At 39.9% G+C, this 17,921-nt stretch overlaps 1 protein-coding gene across 1 annotated transcript in view; it reads left to right on the top strand.

Annotated features, from left to right (window-relative positions):
* Positions 1–17,921, top strand: part of LOC309546041 (cullin-4A) — a 132,370-nt gene that overhangs the window by 18,092 nt on the left and 96,357 nt on the right. Inside the window, exons 5-9 of the mRNA XM_082245520.1 lie at positions 3,332–3,414; positions 4,805–4,872; positions 7,484–7,602; positions 9,279–9,471; positions 14,737–14,841. Coding sequence (XP_082101646.1) covers positions 3,332–3,414; positions 4,805–4,872; positions 7,484–7,602; positions 9,279–9,471; positions 14,737–14,841 — 568 coding nt within the window. The remainder of the gene's footprint in view (positions 1–3,331; positions 3,415–4,804; positions 4,873–7,483; positions 7,603–9,278; positions 9,472–14,736; positions 14,842–17,921) is intronic.

The raw sequence follows: 17,921 nt of genomic DNA, 5'->3' as shown, positions 1-17,921 counted from the left end.
GTAATCACTTACCCAGAGCCTACACAAGGTTTGAACTTCTGTCGGGGAGCATTGCAGTAGAGGAGAGCAGGGCAAGTGAGTAAAAAAGAGTGAGTTAGGTTTCAAGTGTACTTGTCACTCTGAACTGGATAGGCAAGATTTCTTTTAAGGTCTGTGCCAAACAAATCTGCCTGTGCAACGTGGGTGGCAGAAATGCAGTAATGTTAAAAAGTAAGCCATGGTAACCCATGCAAGTTTAAGACTTATTAGGATAGTTGAACAGGCAGGCATTTGATGGAGATTTGAACATTATTTACAGTTAAAGGTGATTTGCTTGAACAAATGACACATAGAACTGCCATAGTGTATTCATTCTCATTACTTAAATTAATGAAAATGCAGATTTGTCACATGGAAAAAGTAAGTAGTCTCTCAGGTCATTAGAAAGAAGTTTGTGGATGCCTGTGAGACTGGCAAGGGATTTATAAAGCTTGCTAAATTGTGTGAAGAAAGATAATCTACAAGTGTCAAGGAGTTCAAACAGCTGCTATTTATGCAAAATATCTACAAGAAGTAATTTTTGCAAAAGGGGCACTACCAGCTTTTAAAGCTTATTTCACCTTAAAAAAGAGAATAATAAATGCACATTTGTTTGAAGGTAAAAAAATGTGCATTTACTTTTTTTTTTTTTTTCTTGGAAGCCTGTAAAGCATTGCACCAACGATCAGCAGGTTGTGGATGCAAAGTCAGACTCGTAGCTGTACTATTTAATACACACCGCTGTCACCCAAATGTGTCAAACCACTACCAAATATGTGAAATCACAACCTACTTTATACTGTATGTACCAGGCTTAATTTGACAGATGCTCACTTATCCTTGTATGACTACTGCTGTTTACCAAAAAAAACAAATAATGGCTTTTGTGCTACATGAACTACCTGTACCACAGTGCTGTCCTGTGTTAAAATCAAATATTACATGTGCAATTCAAATATCTCCATACAAAACAACTGTGCCAATACAGAAATACAGTCCCAAAAATATATAAAAGTTTATCACAAATTATATTCTTCCATAATAAAGTGCTCCATTATGTAAAAAAAAAAAAGAGCCCCGTGCCTAAAGTAGCTTCTCAGTGCTCCATAAATGCTCAGTGCAATACACTGTGCTTCCACATACTCACCGGATGGAGTTGACTTTATGCTATTTGACACAATAGTCACAGTATGCTTTTGGAGAAAACCCTCTTAGGTGTGTTAACATCGAAGTTCAGCCTCTCTGCCTTTTTGATCTTCTCCTCCTCTCCCAGTGTCCTTATAGTCCTCCTTTATCTTGTATGCCTCCGTTATTATGCAATAGGACAAAGAGGGGGAACCCACATAGTGCAGTAACGTTTTATTAAAATAATTTGTTAAAAACACACTCAACACTCACATTAGAACTACGAGAAAGCTCACCAGGGCCCTTGTAGTTCAGTGAAAACTACAGGCCATCTGCTACAAAGGCTTTGGGTGCTTGTAGTCTATTCATTTACAGAACTCTGTGAGCGAATGTCGCAGCCATGTCAGCTGAGCCTTGCACGGTCGCACTGTTGTCAAATTGTGACAGCAAGGGTTGGGGAGAAGATTCCTGCCCCCCCTGTCACAGGGAAAGAGGGGATAAGGGGGAGAGCTGCAGGAGCTCGAACATCTTACATGTTCCACCTTAAAAACGGGTGGAAAATGTAACGTGTTCCTGAAGGTGAACTTCTCCTTTAAACACATTAATTCTGCTGTAGTTGCATTACTTGTGTTTAATTGTGACTTTACTGACACCCTTTAAGTAAATTATAGGATCTCCTATTAACTAAATATTTTCAATACAAGAAGTTAAAATTCAAATAATAAAATTACAGAACAAAGTGCTGGCTGCTCAGATGTAAATCACAGCTTTAATAGAACTACATCATTATTAAACTGTATATTGCACTAGTGTTTCTGGTGCAATGCTAACATTAAATGGCTTAATACTGCCTCGATCCATTTCCTGGAATTGGGACAATAGAGCAAGGATTAGGCTTTTAAAGGTGCACAAGAGAGGAGATCGTGAGTAATTTCCATGTTTGAAGAACTCTTACCCTGAGATTTTCCAAAAACTCCAAACAAACTGGCTAATCTTTCTTATCATGTTTCGTGCCCTGTTTCTTCTTGTGGCAGAGCTGCATCATAATTGCAATAATTTGTAATTGGAGATAGGCCAGGGTGGATTTGGGTTAAATTGTCGATTTTAAATCGCTAGTAAAAAGGCTTGATTTGAATTAACTAAATTTAAATCCTAATTTTTAAAGAGCAGCTGTCCTCTCTGTCCCGCAGCTGCTCCTCCTCTGACCCGCTGTTGACTCACCTACAGTCCTATTCACTTTAATTGGACAGCTGGTGATGTGGCAGTGACACAACAAGGTGAGGGACATGGCAGCAGCAGGTGAGTGAATGCCCGCTTACAGGCGCTGTCATGATGAATGTGAAATGACAGGTGCTCTTTAAATGTAAGGAATTATTCTTGCTGGTAGTTAGAATCTTTAATATTTGCAAACAAAATGAAGTCTTCCTATTTTGAATAATAAGCTGTCAGGTTAGTAAAACAGGGACATCAAAACCAATTCAATCATACAGTTTGTAGTGTACATAGATTTGCAAAACAATGAGATAAAGGAATATTCCTGAACTTTGTTTTGTCTCATGGTTACTTTAAAATTGTGTAAATGCATCAAGGCAGTGCATGTTATCTTAGCTTGCAGAGCTTGGATTCATGTAATGAGTTTACAAAAATGTAAATCTTGCAGACTATACAGCCTCATGCTACATAACTAAGCTCCATTTCATCCTGAATAAACTAAAGTATTAATGTATCCTAAATAGAAAACTATCTTTAGATAGATTTTTACTCCAAAAGCATTTTATTAAAAATAAATTTGATAAAAAAATAAACCAATCAATTATTTTTATCCACCCTGGGATAGGCGGATGTCTCCATGGCCTTCATTCTCAGGAAGGGGGAGACATTTGCAAGCATGGTCATTCTAAGCCTGTGCTTTGTAAAAAGGGAGAGAGTGGGGTGCAGGTGATGACTGAACATTATTACTAGATATAGGAAACATTACTCATTCTGTAGACAGATGACAACTCACCATGCTTCCCCTAAAGTGAACCTGCATCTTGTTTTTGCCATCTAATTTAGACATTATGGCAGTTTGTACCATCTTCAATTAGCATTCTAAGCATTGTCAAACTGAAATTTGCATTAAATTTGCAGTAAATAATGAACTATCTTTTCCTCTTTATTCCCTTTAATTAATAATGTGTTTTTATAGGTTCCTGAGTATCTCCATCATGTGAACAAGCGCTTGGAAGAAGAGTCAGACCGAGTAATCACGTACTTGGATCATGGGACACAGTAAGTGATCAAAAGTAACATGAGAAGTACAAATAGTCATACTGAATTGATTTTTAGTAGTTAAATTCTGCTGCTTTGTTCCTTAGAAATATATTTACTGTGTTCTAAAACAGTGGTCTCCAAACTGGCCTGGGGAACAGATGCAGCCCTTTTCTTGCTTTTATCTGGCCCTTGGGGCACTATTTTATTTACTGACACCAATAAAGGGTACAGTTCCTCCCAAAGAGACCATTGATGAGGTGCAATTCCTACCAATGACATCAACAATGGGGCCCAATGACACACATAATGAGGCACAATTCCTCCCAATGACCCGAATAGTGGGGCACAATTCCTTGCAATGACACCAATCATGGGGGATTGTGTACTCCCACTGATGCTGGGACATTTTGTACTCCCAATGGCCAAAATCTGGCCCCCCTAAAGTCTGAAGGACCGTAAACTGGCCCTTTATTTAGAAAGTTTGGAGACTCCTGTTGTACAAGACCCAGCATAAAAAAAGTTTTTTCTTGGAGCATCTGAATTTAATTTTGTTGATGTTTTATCTCCACCATAAAGATCAGAAGCTTTTTTTTTTTTTTTTTCTATCTCACTGATGAGAATTTTCAAACTGGTGAATTTTCAAAATACTTAGGCTAGGTTCACACTAAAGCTGGCCATATATGGATCTAAACTTTGAACCATATGTGGCTGCTCCTGCTTATATATGGATCTAAACTTTTGATCCATATGTGGCTGCTCCTGCTCATTAGATCGACTTCTGTTCAATGAGCTTGTTGCAGAATTTTTTTCGATCAGCGACTGCAGCTGCTGATCAATGTATTCTGACAGCAGAATCCCCATTGTCCGAATACAATGCCTCAGCGGGGAGGATTCCTCTGTCCACCTTGGATTTGTGAATGGAGGAGCTAATTAATTATTTTTCCATTCAGCTTGCTGGCTTTACAAAAAAAAAACATCCATCTATGTCCAGCTTAAGCTGGATGCAGAAGAGCATCCAATATCAGTGTTACTGGGCAGCCAGGGTAAGTAATACAAGCTTATAGTCAGCTGTGTTCCTAATGTCACAACATTTAAACTGCCAAGCCTCGGTGCTACTCTTGCCAACTGCTTATTGCATATATTTAGACCTTTTTGGCAGTAGGGAATGCTTGGCAGAATGACATACCAATTACAGACTTTGAGGCCGGTGTGGCATATTTGATATCAGTTGCTGATATTCATTTGGGTATCCTTTTGTATTTTTGAAAGAAGCATACATTATTATTTGCATGTATTGAATAGTTATAGATAAGACAAGTGTATACCATTAAGGGTTTGCTAGTGTTGCTAGGGATGATTTTACTATATGTCCTAGGAACTAAGTAGTACCTTCTGCTTTCTCATTCAGCAAACCTCTGGTAGCTTGTGTAGAGAAGCAGTTACTGGGAGAGCACTTAGCCTCCATCTTGCAAAAAGGTAAGTTGCTAAAATGCATCTTCATCCCAGTTTTTTTATATAGTAAGCGGTTTATGGTGATATTGCCTATTTGTACTATTATTGCCTTGTTTTTCGGGGCTGGAGCCTAAATGTTCTTGAACAATAGTCTAGAGCCGCAACCCCCAGTCAGACAGACAAGGAATTTTTGTCTGTTTCATAGAAATGTTTATTACTTCCACACAATCATTCTTTGGTAAAATAAGTGAAAATTTTAAGTTGAGCTATAGGCAAAACTTTTTTTTTTTCCATTTTGGATACCCCCTGTCAGTTTTTTTGCCATTTGTGTCCTATTGGGGAGATTTACCTTCACCCCTGTAAATAAAAGCGGCAGTAAACTCCTTTAGAAAAAAAAAGAAAAGTTTTCCCCTGCAAGGTAAAGGTATGCATCGCATGCTTGCATATTATGAAGGACTTACCTTAAAACAAAGCCTAGCAGCGGCACACTGTCAATGCTGCAGAGGCTTTCATCTTCACCCGGTCTTCCTTCCGAGTTCGCGGGCTGCAGTCATTTGATTTGCAGAGCTGTGATAACATCACTCCCATGCATGCACGCAGAAGTCTTGGCTGAGGCACACAGCTCTGAAGGAATGGCATGGGTATGCTGTTCCTTCAGAATGTATATGCTGGTGATGTCACCAGTTGCTACTTGCTATAAAATCTCCTAAACAGTACGAAGATATTTATTTTACCTACAGGTAAGCTTTATTAGAAGGTAAAAACAATCAACCAGTGTTTACTACCACTTTAAGGAACTCCCTTGGTTCCCTCTAGGTGACCAGAACCAGTATCCCCATTGGAAGATTTCCCCTCTATTACTGTTCTGGGGATAACCCAAAATTTGGGATTTTACTTTACTCTCACATTCAACAATAGAGGTAAACAGGAAAAATAGAAAGGATGAATCTCCCGAACGGGAGCACACACCCAGCAATAAGGAAATTGACAAGTGTTCTTATCCCTCTCCACTTTCCATAGCTAAAAAAAATTGTCCTTAGTTACACTTTAAAATCAAATAGAGTTAAGACATCTAAAAAGCATGTCTGTAGGCAAACTCTGGCCAGAGTATGGAAACAACTGTTTCTCAATTTCGGTGAAGTGCGACAGCGGCTCATGGGCATGATGGAGCACGAGAAGCTCACCTCCATTCTAAAGGACACCCATGCCAAACTGTGTCCGATCCTTGGATCACATTTAATACCCATGTGACCGTAGATAGGACCCTTGCTTTCAGTTTGTCCATGCTTAGAAACTTATGGATGCTATGAACTGGCTGAACCCTGTGGGAGAGACTCCACCTCCTCCTCCTTCTTCCCAGGCAAGTCTCCCTTGAAACTCTTCTTACTCTCACTTTTCTTACCTACTCCTTTTTTCTTTTTACACATTATGGCATTAGTTATTGTCAGTGAAGAACAACCCTCATTGACAGATGCACCTCAATCATTCTCTCACCTGGGATCTTTTAGCACACGGTTGAGTAGTGAATTCTACATTTAGCCTCGCTGGCATGGGCTGCTGTAACCTTGAAACCGTTGATGCAATAAGCCTTCTTTGTCATACTGTTGTTCCACTTTGCTGTGCTTTCGACTGCTGTTTACACCCCCTTTTCAATTGTAAAACGAATACAACTTTTGGTGTCTGATTCACCAGTGGTAAATGCTTTGCTTTTTTAAAGGTAATTTTATTGAACAAAACAAACAAAAACAAAGATATACAGTGAAATGTAAAAAAAAAAAAAGGTGCACGGAAACAAACTAAACTTCGTCTCTCATCAAATGTCATGACATACATAGTAAAAAATGACAGGAAGGGACTTGAGAAGAGCAACAATAAATCACCCGGGGGGGGAGGAGGAAGGGTAGGAGAAGGAGATATTAATACATGTAGCATTACCAACAAGCGTATAGTAATATAATCTGCAATGACATCTTGTGGTGGTGTCAGTAACCGGAGAAGTAGTGAGGTCCGAATCCACCCAAAAAGACCAGATTTTACGAAACTTCTTAGGACAACCTCTAGCTTTATAGGTCAATTTATAGAGAGGCAAAGCCTGATTAACAAGAGATCCAGAATGGAACGTCAGGGGGAACAGTAGATTTCCAACTTATTGCTATAGCCTTCCTAGCATAGAAGGATAGGCGTAAAGGATAGTTTTCACTTACTGAGCTTCTGTATATGTCTTAAAACATTAGAATCCAGCATATCCTAGCCCTTGAAATAAGGGCAATCACAATTAACCTTCCCCGTCATAACCTCCTGCTCATAATTCACCCTGCCTTCATTCTGTTGCGTTGCAGCATTAAACAAATTTCTGTAGGTTAGAGGATCTTAAACTGTTATGACACTCTGTTATTTAAATATTGTTATGCACACCCAGGAGCAGGGAATTGGCTAATGTTGGTATGAGATCCAAAACTTAAAAAGGAAACAACTGCCTGACCTCAGACGATCCAAAAAAAAAAAAAGAATGTCATGTCTCATCACTTTGCAGTTCTTATGCTTAGTAACATCTTAGAGACATTAAAGTTGACTGTTTAAAGACAAAATGAATTGTGTTTTAATGGTTCTGTGTTGTGGTTTTGCACCCACACAGGTTTGAAGAACATGCTGGATGAGAACAGAGTTCCAGATCTGAAACTTATGTATCAGCTTTACAGTCGGGTCAAAGGTGGCCAAGCAATCCTGCTGCAACACTGGGGGGAGTATATTAAAGTATGGAGTCATTATTTTTAAGTCTATACAACTTTTAAAAAAAGAAAAGAAACTGGACTAAGTGTTATAAGAACCTGTCGTTATTCATCTCTTCTTCTGAAAATTCAACTTGCCTGGCTGACTTTCTGGTCCTTTGCTCAGTGGTCCACAACTCCGGTTCTCAGGGCCCACTAACAGGCCAGGTTTGCAAGATAACTAAATTACATCACAGGTGATCTCATTTGCTGCTCAGTGATTGCAGTATTCTAGTCTGCATCTCCCCAAGGTAATACTTAAACTCTGGCCTGTTAGTGGGCCTTGAGGGCCGGAGTTAAGGACCACTGCTCTAGCTGACCTAAGTCACGAGGGAGCAGATCAGATGTTCTCCCTTGCTTGCTGGATACTGAGGTCAGGGATAGCTAAGCAACCAGCATTTTCAGAAGGAGGCCAACATTGCAGCCCTAGAAGTTAATTAATAATTCAGTGCTCATAGTGCATGTAAACCCTAACAATTATCTTTTTCCGTTTTGCATTATGTGTCTTGTTATATTGGTTTAAAGAAATACCTGTTGATTCAGCCAGAAATCTAGTGAGCTTTTAACTGTGTTTTTTTGCCTGTGCTGCACTGTTATCAGTTAGTACTGTTCCTAGCTATATTTTTGGAGCATACTTCCATATTTTATAGATAAAAAAGGAAAATTCTTCTGTGATCCTAATACACTTGTCCTAGGATGACAACACTGCTCCTCCATAGATACAGTGCAGTAAGTGAGCATTGCCATTCTATAACATTAAGCGTGTTAGCGAATCACCAGGTGAAAATAAATGGGGGAAAAAAAGTTTGAAAAAGAAACCTAATGCAGGGAACAGATCTGAGGAGCGCTAAACTATATTACAATATAAAACAATGCATTACATTTTTGTTCTTGGGTTTAGATACCCTTTGTATAGTTTTTTTCTATAGGTGACCAGAGAAAACTGGGGGAATTTACTAAAACTAGATCAGACTGAATCTGGAGCAGCTGTGCATAGTAACTCGGTTCAAACTGCTGCGACATGGGATCCTACTTGTAAAACCCCAAAATGAGGACTAGAAGCTGTCTGGTTGCCATGCTCAGCTGCTCCAGATCCTGGCTGCCCCAAGCTTAAATTGGTTTTACACACATAGATTATTTTCATTCAGCCTGCAGGATAAACAATTAATTTACCAGATTCAGCACAGATGGAGAAATCTCCGGCTGTGGCCATTGTATTCTGACAGCTAGAGTGGGCTCCTCTGAGAATACTCCCAACAGCAGCTGCATCTGACTGGATGCAGACGCTGCTTGGCAAACAATTTTCCGCCCAGCTCCTTCAATTTTTTTTTAGATGTCTGGTGGGATGTGGTTTACAGTAGCCAATTTCGTCTGGTTCCTCAGTGTTCCCCTCAGTGCTTTGAAACCCCAGGAACACAATGAGCTTTACAACTGCTAGAGACAGTGGGGTAAGGTGAAAGCTGTGAAACAAATGTTTCAAATTGAAATGAAGGCTGTGCATGACAACAACCAGGTTATAAGCTTATTTTGTCAGTTGCGTATACTTTAGTTAAGCTTATCTGTTTGGCTCTACAGTACTTTGTTTGTGTTCCGTATATATGTGACATAAGCTGCACTGAATTTTCCTCCCATGTGTCTGTTCATCTTTTCACCCTGTTACAGAGCTTTGGGAGTTCAATAGTAGTGAATCCAGAAAAAGACAAAGATATGGTTCAGGAATTACTGGATTTCAAAGATAAAGTGGACCATATAATTGATGTCTGCTTCAAGAAGAATGAAATATTTGTCAATGTGATGAAAGAATCCTTTGAGACATTTATTAACAGGCGAGCTAATAAACCAGCAGAACTTATAGGTACAACTGAAGTTCCTGTTTCTCATGATAAATTCACTGTGAAAAATATAGTAAATAATATTTGAAGTATGCTTTTCATAGCTTGCCATTTAAAAGGTTAACTTTTATATAAGTAGGCACTCCGCATTTAACAAAATTAAAGGAACATGTTATAAAAGAGGGATTAGGCAACATGTTTAGTACAGATTATTTATAGAATGAATCATAGTAATTTATATGTTGTATGTAGTAACTTGAAACAATGTTCAAGTTTCACTGCTGAAATTTCAAAAAAAGTCATTAGTTTCACAGTGTAATTTCAGGGTATGGATGAGGTTTTATTGGAGAACATCTATCAGTGCATTCAAGGTGAAAATGCACTATAATGGCAAAAGTATTGTGACACCTGCCCTTACATGCACATGAACTTTAATGGCATCCCAGTCTTAGTCCGCAGGGTTCAATTTTGAGTTAGGTAATCAAAAGGAAGAAAGCCGCTCAGGTGTGTCAGTCCGACCTGGTGCTGGCAAGACCCGTGGTCCGGAGCAATGCAAGAGAAGTAGTAGAACCGCACTCAGGTATATGAAAACAATAAGGTCTCTTTATTCTTCAAAATCATAAGAAGACAGACAGTGCAGGGAACAGGTAGTCCAGGTTTACGCGTTTCACGGCACACACGGCCGCTTACTCATAACCATGGTCAATGGTCATAAAACATAGTCTATGGTTATGAGTAAGCGGCCGTGTGTGCCGTGAAACGCGTAAACCTGGACTACCTGTTCCCTGCACTGTCTGTCTACTTATGATTTTGAAGAATAAAGAGACCTTATTGTTTTCATATACCTGAGTGCGGTTCTACTACTTCTCTTTCAATTTTGAGTTAGCCCACCCTTTGCAGCTATAACAGCTTCAACTCTTCTGGGATGGCTGTTCACAAGGTTTAGGAGTGTGTCTATGGGAATGTTCGACCATTCTTCCAGAAGTGCATTTGTGAGGTCAGACACTGATGTGGATGAGAAGGCCTGGCTCGCATTCTCCGCTCTAATTCATGACATAGGTGTTCTATCGGGTTGAGGCCAGGACTCTGTGCAGGCCAGTCAAGTTCCTCCACTCCAAACTCACTCATTTGTGCTCTGGTGCACAGTCATGTTGGAACAGGAAAAGGCCATCCCCAAACATGAAAGCATGAAATTGTCCAAAATGTCTTGGTATGCTGATGCCTTAAGAGTTCTCTTCACTGGAACTAAAGGGCCAAGCCCAACCCCTGAAAAACAACCCTACCCCATATCCCCCCTCCACCAAATTATTTGGACCATTGCACAAAACAATGTACATAAAGACATGAATGAGCGAGTTTGGGGTGGAGGAACTTGACTGACCTGCACAGAGTCCTGACCTCAACCCGATAGAACACCTTTGGGATGAATTAGAGCAGCGACTGCGAGCCAGGCCTTCTCCCACATCAGTGCCTGACCTCACAAATGCACTTCTTGAAGAATGGTCAAAAAAATCTCATAGAGACACTCAACCTTGTGGACAGCCTTTCCAGAAGAGTTGAAGCTGTTATAGCTGCATAGGGTGGCCCAACTCAATATTGAAACCTACGGACTAAGACTGGGATGCCATTAAAGTTCATGTGTGTAAAGGCAGGCGTCCTAATACTTTTGACAATATAGTGTAGATTGTTTTTCAATCTATGAATAGAGGAGGCAGGCCTTTAATTCATCCACCTGTCCTCCATTATTAAATTGTTTTTTATTCATGGAAGTTATAGTGCACCTTCTATGAATGGAGGAGGGGTGTGGAAAGGGCAGGAACAATCTGCAGTCTTGATAAGTGCATAGAACAGTTGCCTCCGCTCTAATAATCCCTACAACACTGTATGATTAACTAAAAAACAGGAGGGAAGATAGCTGCGCTTGATAGACAAAGAGAAAAGGCTGCTCATACAAAGGTGTTATCAAACCAGGAAAAGATATTAGAAAAGGTACAGAGCCAAACATTAGATTGATTCAGCACATCAATTTGCATCAATACATCAGTGAATAGAAAGACTAATCAAAGTCCATATGAAGTCCGTGAAACCAGGTGCTAAGGGTCAGAAGTGAAATGAAATGAAGATTCCAACACCGTAGTAGAAACCCAAGTCCTGGAAGAACCCCGTGCTCAAGTGTAGTAAATCCCTTACCGGAACATTAGACCCCCGATTAAGGAAGGTCAAATGGGCATGGATCACAGACACCACCATACCGGATAGGGTCCACTCCGATATTGGCATCGGGTTCCTCACGGCAAATTCATCATAGATAACGTGTCCTCACACATTCATGCTTCATGTAAGATGGGTAGACATACCCTCCAAAAAACAAATAGGGCTCCAATGGTGAAGTATGTACGTTTATTGTGAAGAAAATAAAGGATAAAAAACTCGCATGACAATTGCTTTAAACAAGGCATGTATGTATATAGGCCGCGGCTGGAGGCGTGACTGCATATGGGCTGGCTTGACTGACGCGTTTCATCGTACCAAGACGTTGTCAAAGGGGGTCTAATGTTACGGTAAGGGAATTACTACACTTGAGCACGGGGTTCTTCCAGGACTTGGGTTTCTACTACGGTGTTGGAATCTTCATTTCATTTCACTTCTGACCCTTAGCACCTGGTTTCACGGACTTCATATGGACTTTGATTAGTCTTTCTATTCACTGATGTATTGATGCAAATTGATGTGCTGATGCAATCTAATGTTTGGTGCCGTACCTTTTCTAACACTGTATGATTACCGCTGTAAGGGGGTGGGGGGGGTCGGAGGACAGAAGATTTTCAACTAAACTTTTTGACAAAACTTATGTTTTAAGATGAATGCTTAGCCTGTGCTTTTTCCTGAAAATATTTTTTGGTGTCTCTTAAGTGGTCCTCAGCTGGATCTTTAGAGTGACTGTAAAGTATCTTTATTGTCTGACATTGTATTTTAAATGCAAAATGTTGTTTAATTTTTCTATAGTTTCAGCTAGAGTTAGCAAGTTTTAAATCCTCTGTCAGGTTTTAATCACCTTGCCTGTACTGTGGAGATTTATTGAATAATACTCTCCTGGTTTAGAGTTGTCACTGAAACCAAAATAGAGGGAAAATCTTCAAATAGGAATACCTTTTCAGTGATACCGCCACTTTGGAAAGATTTCTTCTCATGTTCTTGTTGTGTCTTTGAGACAGGAAGTGAATGAAAATCTCCCAAGTAGAATTCACAATGGAGGTTTTAGTTCTAGAAGTTATCTGAAACTAAAGGTTTTTGTTTTTTTTTCCAAAACTTTTGCTTTAAATGTTTTTTTTTTTTTTAAGAAATTAAATATTTTTACATATATTTTTGTAGAACATTGTAGATTTTCTTCAAAGTGTACACCTAGTCAAAAGTTATTTTTAAAGGATAAGTTCACCTTTCAGAGCACGTTACACATACACCCATAATTCAGGTATAACATGCTCTAGACCCGCCCCTTGCACCCCTGATATCCCCCCCCCTCTTCTCTGTGAAAGTAGGTGGGGGTTCTTTTCCAGCACCCACTCTCACATTTTGAGAATAGAGCTCACACAGCCTCATCATTCATTCACAGCAATCTGTGAATGAGAGAACTACTAGTACCATTATCCATTTCAGCTGACAGCTTGTAGTTCTCAATGGACTGCAGCTTGTAAACAGTCAGCCTGTATCAGAGGTACAGGCTGAACGCTTCAGGGCTTGTCTGTTGGACTCTGACTTTGCACCCCGATCCACTGATCTAGGGTGCAATACTTTTCAGGCTTCTGTGGGAAAAAAAATGCACATTTTTTTTCCTGCAAAAGTAAGTTAATTACCAGTACCAAACACAGGCTGGATATTCATAGACCCTGAGTTATAGGCTGCTACCTTCAGGTGAATGAACATTGGCAACACTTTTGGACATGCCTCCCTGGTATACCCCTAAAACCCTACCCCACCCTGTGAGACCTCTGTTTTTTGCTAGTTGCTGTAGGTGATGGACTCCTTCTCCAGAACTGACAGTAAAAGGGAAATATCCCAATGTAGGCTCAAAGAGCAATTCATCTTAAGAGATGTTCTGAGTTTTCCCCTCTGTACAGCAGAATCTTGGCAGTGGAATTTTCCCACACTTCCTGGAAAGGAATTGAGGAAAGTATTTTAGGGCTCATTTAGACTTGCAGGGGGAATTGAAAACGTGCAGTTTAGCTGCCCCAACTGCCCCACATTAAGCTGCCCCAACTGCCCCACATTACGCTGCCCCAACTGCCCCACATTACGCTGCCCCAACTGCCCCACATTACGCTGCCCCAACTGCCCCACTTTAAGCTGCCCCAACTGCCCCACTTTCAGCTGCCCCAACTGCCCCACTTTAAGCTGCCCCAACTGCCCCACTTTAAGCTGCCCCAACTGCCCCACTTTAAGCTGCCCCAACTGCCCCACTTTAAGCTGCCCCAACTGCCCCAATTTAAGCTGCCCCAACCGCCCCACCTTAAGCTACCCCAACCGCCCCACCCCCCATCCCAACCGCCCCACCCCCTCCCCAACCGCTCCACCTTAAGCCGATGGGGGTGTTCACATGGAGGAGTCTTGATGCTTTACTCCTGATGCAAAATATATCTGATATGTGGCGCTCGTTGGGCTTTATGTGGCCTATTCAAGCAAATTAAGAAGCACCGTAAAGGTCCCACAATGATGTACAATGTTGTGTGGCAGTTATAGGGTTTACACAGGCAATGGGAAGGCCCCCACATCGCTTCCTCACTGCTTGTCAAATGGCCCTGAAAAGCGATCTGAAGGCAGATCACTTTTCATAGGAGCAGTGGTTTGGACACAGGTCTAAATATAGCCTTACAGTGGTGCCACAACAGCAATATAAACCCAACAGAGGTTTCATCCTTTTCCCACTGTATGCAAAACATAATTAAAGCTGTTTACCGAGTTACACTTTAAAAGAAAATTCTGAAATATCACACAATGTTCTGTATTATGGGCGCATACTGGAATTGGTTTAAAATGCAGTTAGAATTTCTACATATACACTGGCATAATTGAGTGCATATCTGGAGTCCGAGACTCGAGTTGTAGAGTGAAAAGGGTGCTGCAATTAATGCATTGTCCACTTGAGGGCTCTATTTGTTATGCAGTACGCAGTAGTGAAAATGCTGTCACATTACAGATTGCTGCATTACTTTTGCTTCAACATTCCATTTACATCCCATAATTTGTCACCATTGAATAATACACAACTCTTCCCTTGTTTTCCTTTACAGCTAAATATGTTGATTGTAAGTTACGCTCCGGAAACAAAGAAGCCACTGATGAAGAACTCGAAAGATTCCTTGATAAAATTATGATCATTTTTCGGTTTATTCATGGTATGTGTGTTTTCTTTCAGGGTACAGTAGCTATTACACTAACCACACTATAGGAAGCAGCAAGGGTAGACATAGTTGAAACCTTATTATACCACCAGTAAAGCAGTCTTTTCATCTTAGCTAGTACAAGTACTATACGTAGAGGGAGATTTACTAAAACTGGAACACTCAGAATCTGGTGCATCTGTGCATGGTAGCCAATCGGCTTCTAATTTCAGCTTCTTCAGTTAAGCTTTGACAATAAAACCTAGAAGCTGATTGGCTACCATTCACAGCTGCACCAGATTTTGCACTCTCCAGTTTTGGTAAATCAACCCCACTGTGTTATTTTGTCAGTTCATTTTTGTAACTGTTTTCTTATCTATGTAGAGATGGTGAACAGAATAGTTAATACAAAGATTGGGGAACATTTCTCATAACTGGAGCAGACAGAATCTAGAGCAGCTGTGCATGGCAACCAATCGGCTTCTATCTTAAGCTTGTTCAGTTAAGCTTTGAATATGTAAGATTGAAGTTGATTTGTTGCCATGCACTGTTACAGAAAAGTTAAGGAAATCCATAATGGTGGCCATATATGTAACAATTTTAACAAAACCATTCTTCAAAGAATTGGATAATGGTTGGATCTATGAATTATCAAAAAGTCACAATACCATTGATCAATTTTGAGCAAAACCGATCAATTTCATTAACTGTTCTGATCAATCCGGATGGAAAACCCAACCGTAAGAAAAGTAAATCATTTAATTAATTATTGTGTGTATCGCGCATAGAACAATCTTTTTGATATTTTATCGCATTTATTACTGTAAGTCTAACAACAATACGATCGTATATAAAATCTTTCCTTGTATGTCCACCCTAAGAGTTGGACCTACTACAGTATCAGGCTCTCAAATCTCACAGAGATTGTGTATGTCTAGTAGTGTACTGGTAAATTTTATGATCTGCAATTTGCATGATCAGAGAGGTAAACCACTTCAAATGCAGTGATGATAGCATCAGAGTGGATAATTGGAAGTGCTACAATTTTTTGCATTTCAAAAAAGTCCTTAGTGGACATGCATTGATGTTATGAAAGTTTTTTTTTTTTTTTTTTTTATTGCTTGAAGTTTTCTTATGAGCTTAAACTGTTATTGTAACAACCTTAAACAGTTGAAAAAATATATATCAGCACATTATTTTTGGTGAAAAAAGAAATATGATCAATTCATTATTAAAAGCATTAAACTTGTGTTTAAATCACTTCTTAATATGCAAGAAAATATCCCACAATTGAATTACACACACATTTGATTGAAAAATAAAGTGACAAGTGCTTTTATGGCCAAGAACTAGTAAACATTGAACCCTGTGGTAGTAAATATAGCCCCCCAATCTGTAAACAATCAAATCTGGGTGTAAATAATTAGCCCATAAATATTGTAAAAAAAAAAGTTTTGAAAATAAAATGACAGGTGCTCTTTATCCGTGCTTGTAAAAAAACAATCCAGTGCACGTGCTCCACTCTGTGCTCCACTTTTGCTACTACACTCACCTGAAGGCTTTCCCCTTAAAGTGATTGTAAAGTCTCTCTTTTTTTTCTTTTTAAACGGTTTTAATTAAAAGCAAAAGAAACATGGTACAGTAACATGCAGTGAAAATATTAGGTACATGCCGTGATAAAACAAGGCGCATTAAACTGCAGCATATAACATTCAAAGTCTCTTTTTTTTTTTTTTTTTAAATAAAAATAGCTAACACGTTATACTTACCACCTCTGTGCAGTGGTTTTTCACAGAGCGGACCAGATCCTCCTCTTCTCGGATCCCTCGTCTGCTCTCCTGGCCCCTCCCTCCTGGTGAGTGCCCCACCAAAAGCAGCTTGCTATGGGGGCACCCGAGCCAAGTCACAGCTCCCTGTGTCCAGCCCCCCCCCCCCTTTCTCCCCTCATTGCCTGACTGACTTTGACAGCAACACGAGCCAATGGGGCCGCTGCTGTGTATCAGCCAATCAGGAGGTAGAGTCCCAGGACAGCCGAGACATTCGTGAACGTTGCTGTATAGAGATGGGCTCAGGTAAGTATTAGGGAGGCTGAGGGGGGACTGATACACACAGGATTTTATACTAATGCATAGATTGCATTAATATAATAAAACCTCTGACTTTACAACCCCTTTAAGGGAGTGTCTCACTTTCACAGCTTAACTGATGTATGACAGGACCCAGATCCACCTGTCTATTCTTCTCCTTTCTCCTTTAACCAGTTTGACCCTTCTCCTCAGTCATATGTGGAAAGAAATGGCATTCCATAGCGCAGTACATTTTTCTTTTTTTTTTTTTTTTTTTTTTTTATGAAACGATCAGAAATGCATTTACATTTGCTCAGTGTTTGGTAAGTATAAAAATCAGGAAAACTGTGTGTTCCATGGACCCGACAGGAATTTACACGATGACGCTGGAAGCTCCGCCCTACGCATTTCATCATCAGGAGTGGGGTGCTGATGAAACATGTAGGACGGAGCTTCCAGCGTCACTGCATCACTGCCTGCCAGGTCCGTGGAACGCACAGACATCCCGGACTTCCTGATTTTTATGCTTGCCAAACACTGAGCAAATGTAAGTCCATTTCTGATTGTTTATTGGAATAAAAAAACGAAAACAGTATTGCACTATGGGAGAGGAATGGACATGTGGATCTGGGTCCTGTCATACAGCAGTTTAGCTGTGAAATCAAGACACCCCCTTGAGGGGAGAGCCTTTCTGGTGAGTGCAGTGGCATAAAGGGAGCACAGAGTGGAGCACCTTCATTGGATTTGTTACAAGCACGGATAAAGAAAAGCGCACCTATCACTTTATTTTTTAATTTTTTTTTTTATTTTCAATAATTATCGACTAATTATTTACAACAGGATTTAATTGTTTACAGATTGGGCGGCTATAATTACCACAACCGAGTTCAATGTTTACTAGTTCTTGGCCATAAAAGCACTTGTCACTTTATTTTTCAATCGAATGAGTATGTAATTCAATTGTGGGATTTTATTTTTTACTTATTAAGAAGTGGTTTAAACAAAAGTTTAATACCTACATACTTTTGG

The sequence above is a fragment of the Pelophylax lessonae genome (genome assembly GCF_965119305.1).
Source record: "Pelophylax lessonae genome assembly, chromosome: 2".
Classification (NCBI taxonomy): domain Eukaryota; kingdom Metazoa; phylum Chordata; class Amphibia; order Anura; family Ranidae; genus Pelophylax; species Pelophylax lessonae.
The sequence above is the reverse complement of the archived record's forward strand: the minus strand, read 5'-3'. Positions and strand labels throughout refer to the sequence as shown.